The following is a 17,246-nucleotide window of genomic DNA, read 5'->3' as shown; positions in this document are numbered from 1 at the left end:
GCCTCGGCCTCCCAAAGTGCCCGGCCCTGTGTTTTCTTGCTGTGCGATGTCTCATCAAACCTTTGCCTGCCTTTCTTCTGCAATGTTAGCTGTTTTCATCTTCCAGGGGTTTCTGGTATGTTAGGGAAATTAACCCTTTGAGACATTAAACACATGTTTTTCTAGGCTGTCTTTCGAATTTGCTCATGGTGGTTTTTGCCATGGAAATTTTTTACTTTGACGTAATCAAAATGGTCAACCTTTTTCTTTTGTGGTTTTAGGGTCTATAGCATACATAAATAGGCCTTCTCTGTCACCCAGGCAGGAGTGCAGTGGCGCAATCACAGCTCACTTCAGCCTTAAGCTCCTGGGCTTAAGTGATCCTTTCTCCTGAGCCTCCTAAGTAGCTGGAACTGCAGACACACAGCCCCACGTCTGGCTAACTTTTGTATTCTTTGTAGAGATGGGGGTCTCACTGTGTCACCCATGCTGTCTTGAACTTCTGGCCTCCAGTGATCCACCTAGCTCAGTATCACAAGTGCTGGGGTTACAGGTGTGAGCCACTTCGCCCAACCCTGAGGGGTTTTTTTTTTTTTTGAGACAGAGTTTTGCTCTGTCACCTAGGCTGGAGTGCAGTGGCATGATCTCAGCTCACTGCAGCCTCTGCTCCCAGGTTCAAGCGATCCTCCTATCTCAGCCTCCCAAGTAACTGATACTACAGATGCATGCCACCATGCCAAGCTAATTTTTCTATTTATAGTAGAGACAGGGTTTCACCGTATTGGCCAGGCCAGTCTCAATGAACTCCTGATCTCATGATCTGCCCACCGTGGCCTCTCAAAGTGCTGGGATTACAGGCGTGAGCCACAGCGCCTGGCCTTTTTTTCTTCTTTTTCTTTTTCTTTTTTTTAAAGACCAAGTGTCACTCTGTCACCCAGGCTGGAGTGCAGTGGCATAATCTCAGCTCACTGCAATGTCCACCTCCCAGGTTCAAGCGATTCTCCTGCCTCAGCCTCCCAAGTAGCTGGGATTACAGGCACCTGCTACAACACCCAGCTAATATTTGTATTTTTAGTAGAGATAGGGTTTCACCATGTTGCTAAGGCTGGTCTCAAACTCCTGACCTCAGGTGATCCACCTGCCTGGGCCTCCCAAAGTGCTGGGATTACAGGCATGAGCCACTGTGCCCGGCCGAGGGTTATTTTTTAATAACAGTTTTATTGAGGTATAATTAATATACATTTCATTCCTGTACATTGTACAGTTCAGTCATTTTGGTGAAGCTGGAGCTGCGTGGCCATCACCACTGTCTAATTTCAGAACATCTTAATTTCCCAGCCCAGCCCCATGCTCACGGCTCCTCCAGTCTTAATTTCCCAGCCCAGCCCCATGCTCACGGCTCCTCCATCGCCCCTGCCCAGCCATGACTGGGTGTAGACAGACCTGCTTCATGTCTCTGCAGATGTGCTTGTTCTGAATGTTTCAGATGGATGCAATCACATAATATGTGGTCTTTTTTTTTTTTTTTTTTTGAGACAGGGTCTCACTGTGTTGCTCAGGCTGGTCCCGAACTCCCCGGCTCAAGTGATCCTGCCACCTTGGCTTCCCAAAGTGCTGGGATCACAGGTGTGAGCCACCACATTCAGCCAAGACGTGGCGTTTTGGGTCTAGTTTCCTTCACGAGCACCATGCGTCCAAGGACCACCTGGGTCATAGCGTGTGTCGGAATTGCGTTCCTCTTTTTTTTTTTTTTTTTGAGGTGGAATCTCACTGCCACCCAGGCTAGAGTGCAGTGGTGCAATCTCTGCTCACTGCAACCTCCACCTCCTGGGTTCAAGCGATTCTCCTGCCTCAGCCTCCCGCATCACTAGGACTACAGGCGCCTGCGAGCATACCGGCTAATTTTGTATTTTCAGGAGAGATGTGGTCTCCCCACGTTTCCCAGGCTGGTCTTGAACTCCTGACCTCAAGTGGTCTGCCTGCCTCTGCCTCCCAAAGTGCTGGGATGACGGGCGTAAGCCGCTGTGCCCGGCCAGCCTTCCTCTTTACGGCTGACTGACTCTCCATCGTGTGGCTCTATCTTTTTTAGTTGATCTGTGCTTCTGTTCACGGACATGGGGCTTGTTACTGTGCGACTGTCATGGAGAAGCTGCTGTGAACATTCGTGTGCGGGTCTTTGTGTCTTCATGTCTCTTAAGGTGCACAGGAATTGCCGGGCTCTATGGGAACTGTGTGTTGAGCGCTTTGAGGAACTGCGGGATTGTTTCTCACCGCAGCTGCAGGTTCCCAGAAGCAGCGTAGGGGACTCTGATCTCCACATCCTCTCCAGCATACTTCCCCGTGCGACTTTGATCCTGCCATCCTTGTGGAGGGAGGTGGTAGCTTACTGCGGGTTTGACCTGCATTCCCCTGACGCCTAACAGTGTTGAGTGCCCTAGCGTGGGCTGAGTGGCCATTTGTATATTATCTTCTTTGGAGAAATGTCCATTCAAATTCTTACCCATTTTTAGGCTGAGGTGGGAGGATGGCTTGAGCCCAGGAGCTTGAGACCAGTTTGGGCAACAGAGTAGAACCACATCTCTATTAAAACAAATTTACGTGTGTGTGTGTGTGTGTGTGTGTGTGTGTAATAAAAAATAAGTACGTAAAAATAATTTTTAAACCTTACCGATTTTATTTTTTATTTTACTTTTATTTTTTGGCAGAGATAGGGTCTTGCTGTGTTTCCCAGGCTGGAGTGCAATGGCGTAACCACAGATCACTGTAGCCTTGACCTCTTGGGCTCAAGTGATCCTCCCACCTTGGCCTCCCAAAATGCTGGGATTCCAGACAGGAGCCGCTGCATCCAGCGGAGACAGGGTCTTGTTCTGCTGCCCAAGCCGGAGTTCTTTTTTTTTTTTTTGAGACGGAGTTTCACTCTTGTCACCCAGGCTGGAGTGCAATGGCGCGATCTCAGCTCACCGCAACCTCCACCTCCTGGGTTCAGGCAATTCTCCTGCCTCAGCCTCCTGAGTAGCTGGGACTACAGGCGTGCGCCACCATGCCCGGCTAATTTTTGTGTTTTAGTAGAGACGGGGTTTCACCATGTTGACCAGGATGGTCTCGATCTCTTGATCTCATGATCCGCCCGTCTCGGCCTCCCAAAGTGCTGGGATTATAGGCGTGAGCCACCGCACCCTGCCAGGCTGGAGTTCAGTGGCGCATTCATAACTCACTGCAACCTCAATCTCCCAGCCTTGGGCCATCCTCTCACTTCAGCCTCCTGAGTAGCTGGGACCACAGGTGTGCACCACCACACCTGGCTAATTTTTTTTTTTTTTTTTTTTTGAGAGACAGGGTCTCACTATGTTGTCCAGGCTGGTCTTGACCTCTTGGGTTCAGGTGGTTCTCCCTCCTCGGGTTCCCAAAGTGCTGGGATTACAGACGTGAACCCCTCTCCCCGGCCAGCCCTTGCTAACTTTAAATTTTAGAACTGGGCCGGGCGCAGTGGCTCACACCTGTAATCCCAGCACTTTGGGAGGCTGAGGTGGGTGGATCACCTGAGGTCAGGAGTTTGAGAGCAGCCCGTCTCTTTAAAAAAAAAAAAAATTAAATAAATTTTAGAACCATTTTTAGGTAAAATAATAAATTCTATTGCTGGTTTTTGACAATTATAAAAAACATGTCGACGTCCCTAAGGAGACGTTTTCCCGCCTCTCTGTGTCTCTGGCCGAGGCCTCTCTGCGTCCTTGGGAGCACCTGCAGCTTTTCTCCACGGAGACCTGGGGCATTGCTCATCCAGCGGCTCGGGCGCCTTGCCCCGTTGCTGTTGGAGATGGGAGCTTTCCTACGATTCTGTCTTCTAAGGGATGGTGTTTTCTATGGAAAGCCACTGGTTTTTGAATTGTAATTTGGTGCCAGCCTTGTGTTGTTTGTGACTTTTCCAGCTGCTCCTCTGAGTCCTCCCTGTTTGCAGCCGGGTGGTCCTGGGAGCAGGTGATGTGAGGGGACTTCTGTTTGGCTGGGCCTGGCCGTGGCCTCCGTTGAGTGGCATTCAAGGAGCTGGAAGGTGCAAACAGCAGCTGCCCCGGGGGCTTAGAGCATGGCAAACTGAGCCCTCCCATGCCCTCAGTGCCGGTGTGGGGTACAGTGGGGCCCCCTACTCCGGCCTGCCAGCCCCACTTTTCCCGCTCAGCACACCTGGCCGGCAGCCGGGTCATTGCCAGGGTCATTGCCAGCTTCCACCGACGGGCCGTTTGCATCTGCCAGGAGCACAGCCCGCGTGACAGCCTCCCCTCCTTCCCGGCACCATGTCCTTCTCCCTCAGCCTGCTCTATGCTTTGTAAACCTCTTCTGGGTCCCTGCCGTGTGTGGGCCTCAGAGACTCTGTCTGGACTGGGGCTGGGTCTCTCACTCACCAGCCCATGTCCAGCGCCTGTTGGGTCCTTGCTACATGTGAGCTGGGGAGCTGGGTGAACGAGGAACTCCTGTCTCTCTGGGGCAGAGATGGGGGTCACAGGATGCAGCCGGCTCTATCCCATGGTGGACTCAGAGATTGAAACAGTGGGTCAGACCTCAGACCCATCCTCAAGAAGGGACTGGCCCCAGGCCCCCTTTGCCAGGACCCCATCTTTAGGGATGCTGGCTCCTTCCAGTGCCAGGGGAGGGTTGATAACTCAGAAATGGTGTCCCTGGGACGGGAGGAGTTCGGGGGAGGAGGTGGGGGTTCCCATCCTGGCACTGGCAGAGCCCTCAGAGCCTTGGGTCTGCTGGGTCCCTGTGGTGAGGGCCCCAAGTGCAGCCAGCACCCCTTGGCTGCCCCCGGGACCCCAGGCCTCTGACCCGGCCACCCCTCTCTTGCAGTTCATGGCCTCCCATGGGAACGATGCTGCAAGAGCCAAGTTCGAGTCCAAAGTGCCCTCCTTCTACTACCGGCCCACGCTCTCCGACTGCCAGTGAGTACAAAGGGGCCTTGTCAGGGCCACGGTAAACAGCGAGGGGTGGCTCCGAGATGGCCCCGGGAGGACCCGGGAGGGTGGGGTGGTGGGTGCCGCCCAGAGGGTTCAGGGAGAAGCAGCTGCAGCTGTGTCCCCCAGACCCCGACGTGCCACCTGCGTCCACTGCCTGCCACTGGGATTTGCTTCTGGGGTGGGGGGCGGGGGGGTGCCGGGGCGGGACTGGGAAGGGCGTTCTGCATCAGTAGCTGCAGCCCACCCAGGTTCACTGGGGCCTTGGGGGTCTCGAGTGGATCTGAGGGGACCTCCTGGATACTCCCTAAGGTCTGGGAGGAGGATGGGAGGGGCTGCTATTGTTTGGGGCCTGCCCTGGCTCCTCGGGGCGGGAGTGGACGTGGGTTGTGGTGGCCCTGTCGGGGAAGCCTGGGACCCCATCCTCTGGGCATCCTAGGGCCAGGGGGTTGTGGAGAGTCCTGCTTCGGAACTTCACACCAGCCACCTCTGCCAACACCCGCCCTCTAAGCCTCAGTCTCCCTTTCTGCTCAGCCAGTGGGAATGACTGGTGACAGCCACACAGGGGCTGGCCTGACTGTGCTCACACTGACCCCTCGCCCGTCACAGGGAAGGGACGTGTGGCCCCCTGGGTGCCCTCCAGCCCCCCGAGCTTCCTGCCCGGTTCCAGCCCCAGCTCAATCCCAGCCCCCAGCCTCTTGTCTACTCAGCAGCTCTCTCTGTTGACTCGCTCCGTGAACCCACTCACCGGAGGGCCCACCCCACAGCGACACCGCGAGAATGGGCTGGGTGCAGGGTTTGGTGTCAGCCACTGCGAGGCAGGAAAGCAGCGGCGGCTGGCCTCCCGGTCCCCAGGGGCCCGAGTGCTGTCGCTGGCTCTGCCCTGACCCGGGGGGTGACAGAGCCTGCGCTCTGCCCGCCACGGAGCTGCTGGGGGACTGCAGTTACCAGAGGCCTTCCCTGGCATCCAGGGCCCTGCCTGGGGTCTGTGCCCCCGGCAGTGAGCTCCTTGAGGGGGCAGCGGGGTCAGGTGTCCTCAGTGGATCCGAGGGCCTCTCGGAGAATATGGAAGACGCGTGGGGGTTGGGGAGCAGGGTAGGGAGGAGCAAGAGGGAGGAGGGAGGAGGGACGGACTTCCTGGCTGCTACCCTACAGACCACCCTGGGCTTTTCTTTTTTTTCTTTTAACACAGAGATGGGGGTGTCTCTATTTTGCCCAGGCTGGTTGAAAATTCCTGGGCTCTAGTGATCTTCCTGCCTCAGCCTCCTAAACTGCTGGGATCACAGCACCAGCCAGCCCTCCCTGGGTCTTGGTGAAGGGCTGTCTAGGTTGTTGCGGGGAGCAGGGGCTGGAGGTGTGCTCAGGCCACGAGCGCCATAGTTTCTTTTTTTTTTTTTGAGACAGAGTCTTGCTGTCGCCAGGCGCCAGCCTGGAGTGCAGTGGCACAGTCTCGGCTCACCGCAACCTCCGCCTGCCGCCTCCCGAGTAGCTGGGATTACAGGCATGCGCCACCATGCCCAGCTAATATTTTTTGTATTTTTGGTAGAGACGGGGTTTCGCTATGTTGGCCAGGATGGTCTCGATCTCTTGACCTCGTGATCCGCCCGTCTTGGCCTCCCAGAGTGCTGGGATCACAGGCGGGAGCCACCGCGCCTGGCTGAGCACCGTAGTTTCTTTGCTGCACGTTGATTTGTTATTTTAAGGCGTCACCGAGCCCGGCCCCAGTCCCGGCGTGTGGCGGGCGTTTTCTTGATGAGCCTCCCTGGAACCTGGAGACGGGTCCAGCTGCAGTCCCCATGTCGCCGCTGAGGAGACTGAGGCTGGCGGCTCAGCCCCTGTGCTCACCTGTCTCCTCCCTCCAGGGTCGGCCTGGGGCCCTGGCCCCTTGTGCCTGCATCCTGAGACCCTGGGTGCCAGCAGCTCCTCCCCTGCCCCAGCTCTCACGGGGAAACCCTGCCCCCGCCCTGCGGGTTCTCAGTATGAATCACGGAGCCCCAGCACAGCTATTTTGGAGACGTTTTATCACCGCGCCCCCGGCTGCTCTGTGGCTTGGGTCATCGCCTCCGAGTTCCTCCCCTTCCCACTCTCGGGCTGTTTGGAGCCGGGGCCAGGAGCAGACACGGGTGCGGGGCCTGGGGGAGGTGTGCTCTGTGGGCGGGGGGCTGCTGCTGTCGGGTCCCGGGTGAGGAAGTTCCTGGGACTGACACCCACCATCTGGGGTGGGGTGTGAAGCTTGTGTGAGCCCTGGATGCTGCGGCATGGTGGGCGGGGTGGGGGTGCAGCATGGACCTGCTGTGTAACCCACCAGGATGCAGCCTGGACCTGCTGTGTAACCTAGGCAGGGTGCAGCGTGGACCCGCTGTGTAACCCAGGCAGGGTGCAGCGTGGACCCGCTGTGTAACCCGGTCAGGGTGCAGCCTGGACCTGCTGTGTAACCCGGGCAGGGTGCAGTGTGGACCCGCTGTGTAACCCGGGCAGGGTGCCGTGTGGACCCACTGTGTAACCCGGGCAGGGTGCAGCCTGGACCCGCTGTGTAACCTAGGCAGGGTGCAGCCTGGACCTGCTGTGTAACCCGGGCAGGGTGCAGTGTGGACCCGCTGTGTAACCCGGGCAGGGTGCCGCGTGGACCCGCTGTGTAACCCGGGCAGGGTGCAGTGTGGACCTGCTGTGTAACCCACCAGGGTGCAGCGTGGACCTGCTGTGTAACCCGGGCAGGGTGCCACGTGGACCCGCTGTGTAACCCGGGCACGGTGCAGCCTGGACCCGCTGTGTAACCCGGGCAGGGTGCAGCGTGGACCTGCTGTGTAACCCGGGCAGGGTGCAGCCTGGACCTGCTGTGTAACCTGGGGGTGGGGGAGGTGCAGTGTTGACCTGCTGTGTAACCTGCAGGGAGTGCAGTGTGGAGCCACTGTGTAACCTGGAGGAGGGTACAGTGTGGACCCGATATGTAACCTGGTGGGGGGGTGCAGCATGGACCCGATGTGTAACCTGGGGGGTGTACAGTGTGGACCCACTGTGTAACCTGGGGGGGGGCGTGATGCAGCGTGGACCTGCTGTGTAACTTGGTGGGTGGAGAGGGCTACAGCGTGGACCTGCTGTGTAACCTGGAGGGTGAGGCGGTGCAGTGTGGACCTGCTGTGTGTAGCCTGGAGGGTGAGGCGGTGCAGTGTGGACCTGCTGTGTGTAGCCTGGAGGGTGAGGGGGTGCAGCGTGGTCCTGCTGTGTAGCCTGGAGGGTGAGGGGGTGCAGTGTGGACCTGCTGTGTGTAGCCTGGAGGGTGAGGGGGTGCAGTGTGGACCTGCTGTGTGTAGCCTGGAGGGTGAGGGGGTGCATCATGGACCTGCTGTGTAGCCTGGAGGGTGAGGGGGTGCAGTGTGGACCTGCTGTGTGTAGCCTGGAGGGTGAGGGGGTGCATCATGGACCTGCTGTGTAGCCTGGAGGGTGGGGGGGTGCAGCGTGGACCTGCTGTGTGTAGCCTGGAGGGTGGGGGAGTGCAGTGTGGACCTGCTGTGTGTAGCCTGGAGGGTGGGGGAGTGGGGAGTGCGGCGTGGACCTGCTGTGTAGCCCAGAGGACAGGAGGTGCTTACCTCCTGCCGTATTGCGGTCCATCTCTGTGGCCCAGGAGGGCCCAGCTGCCTAGCCAGACCAGGTGGGCTGGGGCCTCGCGCACCTTCCTCCCACTTCTGCGCCCGCTGAGATTCTCTCAGCCGCAGCAGCCCTGGTGCCCATAGCCTCCATGCAGCCTGACGGGCCTGGGTCTGAGTGGAAGGTCTTCATCCAAAGCTCTGCTGCACAGATGTCTGGGTGGCGGCTTTGCAGGAGCTAAGAGTGGCGGGCATGGTCCTGGAGCTGGGTCCTGGAAGGCCCCCACACCATGCCCTGTGGCTTCCCAGCTGTGAGACACTGGGGGTACCCCCAGGTAGGACAGGGACCCTACCCACTTCCAGCCAGGCAGAGGCTAAGGGCCTCAGTTTCCCCAGCCATAAGAGGGGAGGGTGAGCCCCCAGGGGAGCGCAGAGGTCCTGCGTGTGATTATCTTTAGCACAGGCCTGTGACTCAGAGGCCAGGACCCACCTTTTCCTGTGTCACCCTCAGGGCCCTCGAGTTTCTATCTTGACATCGGGGAAAGAAAGTCGTGTGGCTGCTCTGCTTGATTTTACTTCTGGGTGGAAACTGGCCCCTCCCTGCTTCCTGTGTGTCGAGGGGTGAACAGGGCGAGCCCTCGGCTGCTAGCAGCACTGGCTGGGAGGGGGCTCCTCTCTTCTCATCCCTGCAAAGCTCTGGACCTCCAGCCCCAGCAAGCCTCCCCTGTGGGGCAGGTGTCCAGGCTGGACAGGGATCTGCATTCATGTCTGGGGCTCTCAGAACGCAGAAACACATGCCCAGCAGCCCAGAGCAGCAGCAATCTGCTTTCTTCCTGCTCTGGAGGCTGGAGGTTGGAGGCTGCTTCTCACGAGGCCTCTCTGGGGTGTGTCCTCACACGCTGGGTCCTGTGTGCCCATCTGTGTCCTGATTCCCCTTCCTAAGGGCGCCTGGCATGTTGGTTGGAGGCCACCTTGCTACTGTGTGGCCTCACCTTAACTAAACTGCAACCACGATATTTCCAAATCAAGGCACACTCAGGCCCTGGGGGCAGGTCTCCCTGTAGAATGGGGGTGCAGTTCAGGCAGTGGCAGCCTCGGAAACACCTGGAATGGCCAACAGGGGCAGGGGCCAGGGGCTGAGTGGCAGGTGCGAGCCTGTGAGCACCACCCTGGCTCTTTTCCCCATAATAAAAAGGGAAAAAACCCACCTGTATGAGCCGCTCATCCACCGTGTAGAAGCAAAGCCAGCATCCTGCAGGGGTCACTTTCCCCAAAGGCAAAGCCTCCAGGAAGGGTGTGGACGGCGTCCTGAAATCCATGCAGCAGAAGCCGGCTGAACTTGGGCGGAAGGCACACTCAGGGACGGACACCCAGGGACAGACACAGGGCCACATCTGCACCGGGGCAGGGCTGCAGACCCCGTGGGGGCCCTGCCCTGAGGGCTGTTGGCAGGTGTGGTTGTCAAAGCCATCCCTGGCACCTGCCTCCCGTCCACGGGCCCCTGGCTTCCACACTACAGCCTGGGGTCCTCCCCTGGCTCCAGGAGGCTGCTCTGTGACCCTCAGGTTGCAGACAGGACGCTGGGTGCTGGGGGGCAATGCCTCTGCGGCCACACAGCCAGAGCAGCTCAGGCGGCTGCCTGGCGTCCCCAAAAAGACGAAGTCTTAACCCACAGCACCTGTGAAGGTGAACTTACTTGGAAATAGGGGCCAGACACAAGGCTCACACCTGTAATCTCAGATCTGTTGGAGGTCCAGGTGGAAGGACTGCTTGACCCCAGGAGTTCCAGACCAGTCTGGGCAACATACTGAGTTCTTGTCTACAAAAAAGAAAAGAATTAGCCAAGCTGTGGTGGTACACACCTCTAGTCCCAGCTGCTTGGGAGGCCGAGGCAGGAGGATCCTAGCGTGCTGGGGTTGGAGGCTGCAGTGAGCTGTGGTCACACGGCTGCACCCCAGCCTGGGAGACACAGTGAGACCTTGTCTCAAATAAAGAAAAGAAAGGATTGCCTGGGCACAGTGGCTCACGCCTGTAATCCCAGCACTTTGGGAGGCCTGGGCGGGCGGATCTTCTGAGGTCAGGAGTTCAAGACCAGCCTGACCAACATGGAGAAACCCCGTCTCTAGTAAAAATACAAAAGTAGCCAGACTTGGTGGTGGGAACCTGTAATCCCAGCTACTTGGGAGGCTGAGGCAGAGAATTGCTTGAACCTGGGAGTCGGAGGTTGTGGTGAGCTGAGATCACACCATTGCACTCCAGCCTGGTTGACAGAGCAAGACTCTGTCTCAATAAAAAAAACCAAAGCTGGCAGGCACCCCACTCAGCTCTCTGAGAAGCATGGGTACCTGATAGCCATGTCCAGTGCCTGGGAGGCTGACCCCTCGGTTTTTTCAGGGTCAGCAGCCCAGAGAGCAGCGTGTGTGCGGGGTCGGAGGCCACCTTAGCCCAGGGGCTCAGTCTCTCCTCTCCCGGCAGGCTCCTTCGAGAACAGTGGATCCGGGCCAAGTATGAGCGGCAGGAGTTCATCTATCCTGAGAAGCAGGAGCCCTACTCGGCAGGTGAGGCCGCCCGGGTGGGGCGGGGCCCCCTCCCCGGCTCCCCCACCCCCATCTCTCCCTCTTTCTCGGCATCCCTGTCTTCTCCCTGCCTCTGTCTCCCTCTGTTTCTGTATCTCACACTCTGTGTCTGTGTCTCTTTTTGTCTCTCTCTCCCTCTCTGTCTCCATCTCTGTGTCTGTCTGTCTCTCCCCTATCTCTGTCTCCCTCTTTATCTCTCTGTCTCTTCCTCTGTCCCTCTCGTGGGGGCAGAGTCATTATTAACCTGGGTAACTCTCTCATGGGTTTGAACCCTCGTCCCCGGACCCATTTTGCCCTCTGACTCTAAGCAGGGTGACTGGGGGCTTGGGGTCCCCACAGGTGTCTACAGTCCAACCCAGAAGGAGTGGGGTACATGGGGACCCCGTGGGGCCACAACAGGCCCCCTCCTCTGCTGGTGGTGACGTGTACTTCCATTCGGGGGTAGCCTGCAGGAACCCCTCTCTGGAGCAGGGTGGGCAGGGCCCGAGGGCCGGGGTGAGGGTCCCGGTGAGGGGCTGGAGGGTGCCCTCTGCGTGGCGACGCTGCTGCAGGTGGGGAGGGTGCAGCCCAGGCCTGAGTCCTCCACCTCCCTGGGCCTGGCTGGGTGTCACTGGGGGCCATCGGGACGGCAGAGACATCAGGCGGCATCTTGGCACTTCATGGGCAGACACAGTTGTGGAAGTGGGAGCTGGGAGGCAGTGCCATGGGGGCCCGGGAGGCCAACCCACCCCAGCCTCAGTCTCCCAGTGCTGCGCAGCGGGCTAAGCCTTAGGCCATGCCTCCCGGGGCCCTCCAACCCCTGCTTCTCTCTTGAGTCTCATTTCAATGCTGGGAGCTTGAGTTGGAGCCCCCAGCCGGTCGGGCCGGCTTCCTCTCCTGGCTGCTCTGTGTGAGGTGGGCTCGGGGACTGGGGGTCTTGAGTGCTTTTTCCCCAGAGAAGCCCTGCAGGGTGGGCACTGCCTCAGCAGCTCCCCCGGCACAGACCCCAGGGCCTCCCCCGGGCTTTGGGGGGGCACCACCCCACCCCCTGCCCCCTCTTGTCTCCTCTAGCCTCTGGCTCCGGGCAGTGGACCCCAGGCCGCTGACCACTCCCCCCATGGCCACTCCTGCCCTCAGGCCGGATCCTGGGTGGGAATCCCAGGGTCCTTCACGCTCTCTTGGCCCTCAGCGTGGGACCTGTGGTACTCTGCCACCTCTTCCCGGGGCCTAGCCTCGAGGTCCCTCCGGCACTCAAGGCCTGTGGATAAATGTGTCACTCAGCAAACCATGATCTTACAGGCTGGGAGGGAGGGGCTGTGTGCAGGGGCGGGTCCATCACCCACCCATCTCCGCCAAGTAGGCGGTGCTCAGTTACCCCCGCCTCCCATGTGCTGGGTGTCTGCCCACTCGACCTTCCCGAGTGCCCCTTTGTAGACAAATGGGGAAACCCAGCCAAGCCTAGCCCTAGGGCCTGGCTCTGAGCATCAGCACAGGTGGGGCAGGGTCCAGAGGGCTGGATGAGGAGGCGCTGCTGGGTGTCGCCTCGAAGGGAGGAGGCAGCCCCCATGGCCTGGACCTTCAACCCCAGCAGTGCCCCGTTCCCCTTGCATAAGAGAGAGGCTATCATGAGATGGTGGAACTCAAGGCTGGGTGCCGGGGCTCATGCCCGTGATCCCAGCACTTTGGGAGGCCAAGGCAAGAGGATTGCTGGCGGTCACACAATCCTGGGCAACATAGTAAGATGCTGCCCTCCCTTAAAAAAAAATTAAATGGATGTGGTGGCACCACCTGTGGTCCCCAGGCCCCTGATCAACTCGAGAGGTTGAGGCAGGAGGAGCCTTTAAGTGCAGATGTTCGAGGCCATAGTGAGCTGTGATTGCACCACTGCACTCCAGCCTGGCTGACAGAGCAAGACTGTGTCTCAAAAAAAAAAAAAAAAAAAAAAAAAAAAAAAAAAAAAAAAGATGGGCCAGGCGCGGTGGCTCACACCTGTAATCCCAGCACTTTGGGAGGCCGAGGTGGGCAGAGGTCAGGAGTTCCAGACCAGCCTGTCCAACATGGTGAAACCCCGTCTCTACTAAAAATACAAAAATTAGCTGGGCATGGTGGTGTGTGTCTGAAAGCCCAGGGTGAGGCAGGAGAATTGATTGAACCTGGGAGGTGGAGGCTGCAGTGAGCGGAGATCGGCCCACTGTACTCTGCTGTCCAGCCTAGGCAACAAGAGTGAAACTTCATCTCAAAAAAAAAAAAAAAAAAAAGTATGTGAAAGAGGTGGCCCTGAAATAGCTGAACTCATGTCCTGGTGTCACCGGTGGGGTCAGGTGGGGGAGGCCCTAACCCCCAAGGCGCCCGTCCCTCCCAGCCCTCTCTGGTGGAGCTGGCACTCACCCACCTCCCGTGTGCCTCCCTGAGGCTCCGTCAGCACCATGGATTTTGCTCCCAGGAGCGGCTCAGGGTGAGCAGGTGTCTGACCAGCGGGAGGCAGCCTGTCCCCAGGCCTGAGCAAGGCACCTCCCGGGATCAGGCTGGGTCTCATGCAGCGGCCCTGTGGGCTCTGCCCTTCCCCAGTGTGGCTCCTGGCCGCTCACCTCCCAGCCGCCACCCCCACTTGACACAGCCTGTGCGGGCGTTGATTCAATTACCGTCTACCCAGGCAGCAATGTACTTTTCGCCTCAGAATCCCTGGGTGTGTGATGGGGAGAACAAGAAATGGTCAGGGGCGAACATGCGTGTGGCAGCTGGGCCTGCTCAGTGCCCTGGACACCCCGTGCTCCACCCCTGCCCGAATCCCCCAGAGAACCACCCCAGAGCCCTCTGTTTCCTGAGGAAGAAACATCTTAGCAATTTGTAGCAAGGTGGCATGTGACCTTGTTTCAGAGGCGGGAGTGGGCTGGGCGGGCATGACCACCAGGCTGAATTTTGTGTCCATTCTTGTATCACAACCTTCTGGTTGTAAAGGATGGAAAATCCAACTTAACTGGGTATGAGCAAACCTGGAAATGGATCGGCTGGAATAATGGTTCTGGCTTCAGGCACAGCTTGATCGGGGGGTTCAGTCAGTGTTGTCGGGACCTGGTTTCAGCATCTCCACCTCCTTGTTCTAGTTCTGTATCTCTGGGTTGGCACCAACTCTCCTGGTGGCCACCTCCTTTGGTGAGTTTGGGTTTTACATCCCCACTCTCCTGGGCTGCCAGGAAAGGTCAGGCGTGACTCACGGAAGTGTTGGGGAAAGTCCCTGTCTCGTTGGCTCTGACCGTTTGGGCCTGGAATGTCACCAGAGATGTGGTGCCCTGAGTTGCGTGCCTACCTCCAGCCCCTGGAGTGGTCTTTCCGGGGAAGATCAGTGTCTGGGTCCTAGGAATGGGGGTGCGTGCAGGTGGCAGACAGCGTCTCGTGGGCAGTGAGTGTGGGTCCCGCAGGTGTATTTGGGTGTCATTGGGCTCAGGACCAGGAGGTGGTGACAGCCCTGGTGACCCAGGACGCCTCCTGCCCCAGGCCCGAGGCCACCCCATTGGAACCCTGTTCCCACCTTTGCTGTTGTCTCAGAGGTATTCCTGGTGCCGTGAGAGCATTTGAGACGAGCTAAAACTTCCCGTGTGACCATCGGGCAGGGGTAGGAGGGAGGAGAGGCCCTCCCAGCAGGGGAGACTCGGGGCACAGAAGTTCAGGCACATGCTGGCGAGCAGGGTCAGAGCCTGAGGCCCTGGCCTTGCCTGCTAGCCTCTGAAGGCCACAGTGAGTGGACGGCCGCTTCTCACACCAGGCCCTGCGTGGCAGCCACGCCCGCAGCTCCAGGCTCATGATCCGCCTGCAGACAGCAGGCCCAGGGTCTGTGCCTCTCTGTTGTCTCCCTGGACAGCGGAGGGCCAGGTGTGAGGATGGCGGGGAGGTGCACAGGTGTGCATGAAGCCCTGCCGAGTGCACGGGTGAGGTGTGCAGGCGTGAGGGCAGGACTGGCCTGTGGCAAAGGTGCCATGGATGCCGTGGCCAGGTGTTCCGTGGCAGCAGTGTGGCAGCCCCTCGCGGAGGGCACAGGGTCAGAGACTGGCTGCTCCGGAGCGTGTGGCTACTGTCTCCCTAAACATAGGAACACTCAGGCGAGAGCCCCACTGCAGAGAGCTCAACTGAGGCCCTGGAGATGGGACCCAGACGAGGGTGTGAAGCTACAGGAAGGGCGTGGGGTTCCAGAGCTAAGGGGAAGGCTGTCATCCCTCCAGACGTGGCCGCTGCCTGTGGCTGTCTCGGGGCCTGCTCAAGGCCCTGTGCGTTGCCTTTGGAGGCCGCAGGTGGTCCGCAGAGCTGAGGCCTGAGGCTGGCGGCAGCTGGGAGTGCTGGGGACCCGCCTGTCCCCTGGGTCTCCTCTCCACCGCAGGGTCATTGGCATTGGGGTCTGGATGTGCCCTCCCCAAAAGAGCGATCTCTCCCACGCTGGAAGGAGTGTGTAGGAGCCTTCCGGACCTCTCCCCTGCCTCTTCCCTCCACCCTTCCCTCTAGGAGGGTGGGCGACCTTCGCTGCTGGCCCTGTCTCCAGAGGCCTCTTTACCTCCGAGCACTGGCTCCCCAGGCCTCTGGGGGCTCCTTTTGAGCAGATAAGACCCAGGCCCTCATCTCTGCTCCTATGAAAGGGCCAGAGGCCTGTAAGCCAGCATTCCTATCCTGTCCCGCTTAAGGCCATTGCTACCCAGAATGCCCTCTGCCTCCCCTTGCCTGCCTCTCCCACCCTTCCCAGCAGGGCTCTGAGCACCAGGAACGGAATCCCGGGCGTCTGCAGGGGCTGGGGGTGTGGGTCCGTCCCTGCCTCCGCCAAGGCCTTTGTGCAGCCATCTTGGGCCACAGCACCTTCCAGGTCGCGTGGGAGGCACCAGGCATGCCAGCCAGAGGGCCTCGGGCCCCAGAGCTGCGGCTGCAGATATCCCCCAGGGACCCAGAGGTGCCTGAGCCCATGGGCCTGTGCTCAGGTCTCCCCAATACCCACCTGCTCAGGGCAGGGCCTCACCCTTACCTACAGTCTCCCCCTACCCGCCCCCTGCAGCCTGGTCGGTAGGCACGAAGGCCTGGCAGCTTCAGACGGTCAAGGGCCTGGGGCCCAGTAGGGGTGACCGCCTGTGCCCCAGCCTGCTGTCGCTGAGGCTGCGCCAGGTCGGGGTACAGAGCCTGAGAGACACACTGCCTGTCTCCTTGTATGTTCAGGGCCTGCAGAGCACCACTCCCGCAGACCCGGGTCCTGCCCATTGCTGTGTGGATGAGGGAGCAGGTGTCCGTTTGGTGCTCAGGGTCAGACATCAGGGATCCCTGAGCCTCCCCTCGGCCCCCACTCCCACACCGAGCCCTTGTCTGGGTGGGTGGAGCAGCAGGAGAGGGCGTGTCCTCCTGTCTGGGTGGCCTGGGCCAGAGCGCTCCAGGGCCCACTGGTAGTTCCTGGGTCCCCCAGCCCCTCGCAGGGTGCTCTGGGGATTCCCAGCAGCACTTCCTGCCCGGCTCCCTGCCTTTGCCACAAGAGCACTTTCTCATGGCGGGCGACATCTCACCACCACAGGGAAATGCGGAAGTCCCTGGGGCAGGGCCTGGGAGGAAGAGGAAGCCAGACCCCGCCCCCCAACCCCGTTCGCCCCACCTTGGCCAGGTGAGGCCTGACCCCGGCAGATCCTGCTCTGCACTGAGGAGTGGCCGCAGGCTGCCCCGGTATAAGCCAGAGCTGGGAACTCCCGGAAGTTGTGCCACGCCCGGTGCCCACGGCCTGCATCTTGGCTGGGGGTGGAAATGGCTGGGTTGTTCTCATGGGGTGGAGGCCCCAGGCATCCTGTGTATGGATGGGGCAGGCCACCCAGGGACTGCTGCTGAGGAAGGGAGAGCACGCAAAAGCACCTGAAATGGAAGGATCACCACCCTGCTCTTCTGAAGGAGCTGTTGTTTTCTGCTCTGTTGCCCAGGCTGGAGTGCAGTAGCGAGGTCTCAGTTCACTACAATGTCCACCTCCCGGGTTCAAGCAATTCTGTGTCAGCTTCCCGAGTAGCTGGGATCACAGGCACCCACCACCATGCCTGCTAATTTTTGTATTTTTAGTAGAGACGGGATTTCACCATGTTGGCCAGGCTGGTCTCAAACTCCTGACCTCAGGTGATCCACCTGCTTTGGCTTCCGAAAGTGCTGGGATTTTAGGTGTGAGCCACCATATCCGGGCC

The 17,246-nt window shown here is 59.4% G+C and overlaps 1 protein-coding gene across 4 annotated transcripts in view; it reads left to right on the top strand.

Moving 5' to 3' along the window:
• Positions 1-17,246, top strand: part of ADAP1 (ArfGAP with dual PH domains 1) — a 55,521-nt gene that overhangs the window by 24,704 nt on the left and 13,571 nt on the right. For all 4 annotated transcript variants that reach the window (XM_039470203.2, XM_074406654.1, XM_074406648.1 and 1 more), the window contains exons 3-4: positions 4,822-4,913; positions 10,985-11,067. In XM_039470203.2, coding sequence (XP_039326137.1) covers positions 4,822-4,913; positions 10,985-11,067 — 175 coding nt within the window. The remainder of the gene's footprint in view (positions 1-4,821; positions 4,914-10,984; positions 11,068-17,246) is intronic.

Source organism: Saimiri boliviensis, chromosome 1 (assembly GCF_048565385.1).
Source record: "Saimiri boliviensis isolate mSaiBol1 chromosome 1, mSaiBol1.pri, whole genome shotgun sequence".
Lineage (NCBI taxonomy): Eukaryota > Metazoa > Chordata > Mammalia > Primates > Cebidae > Saimiri > Saimiri boliviensis.
The sequence above is the reverse complement of the archived record's forward strand: the minus strand, read 5'-3'. Positions and strand labels throughout refer to the sequence as shown.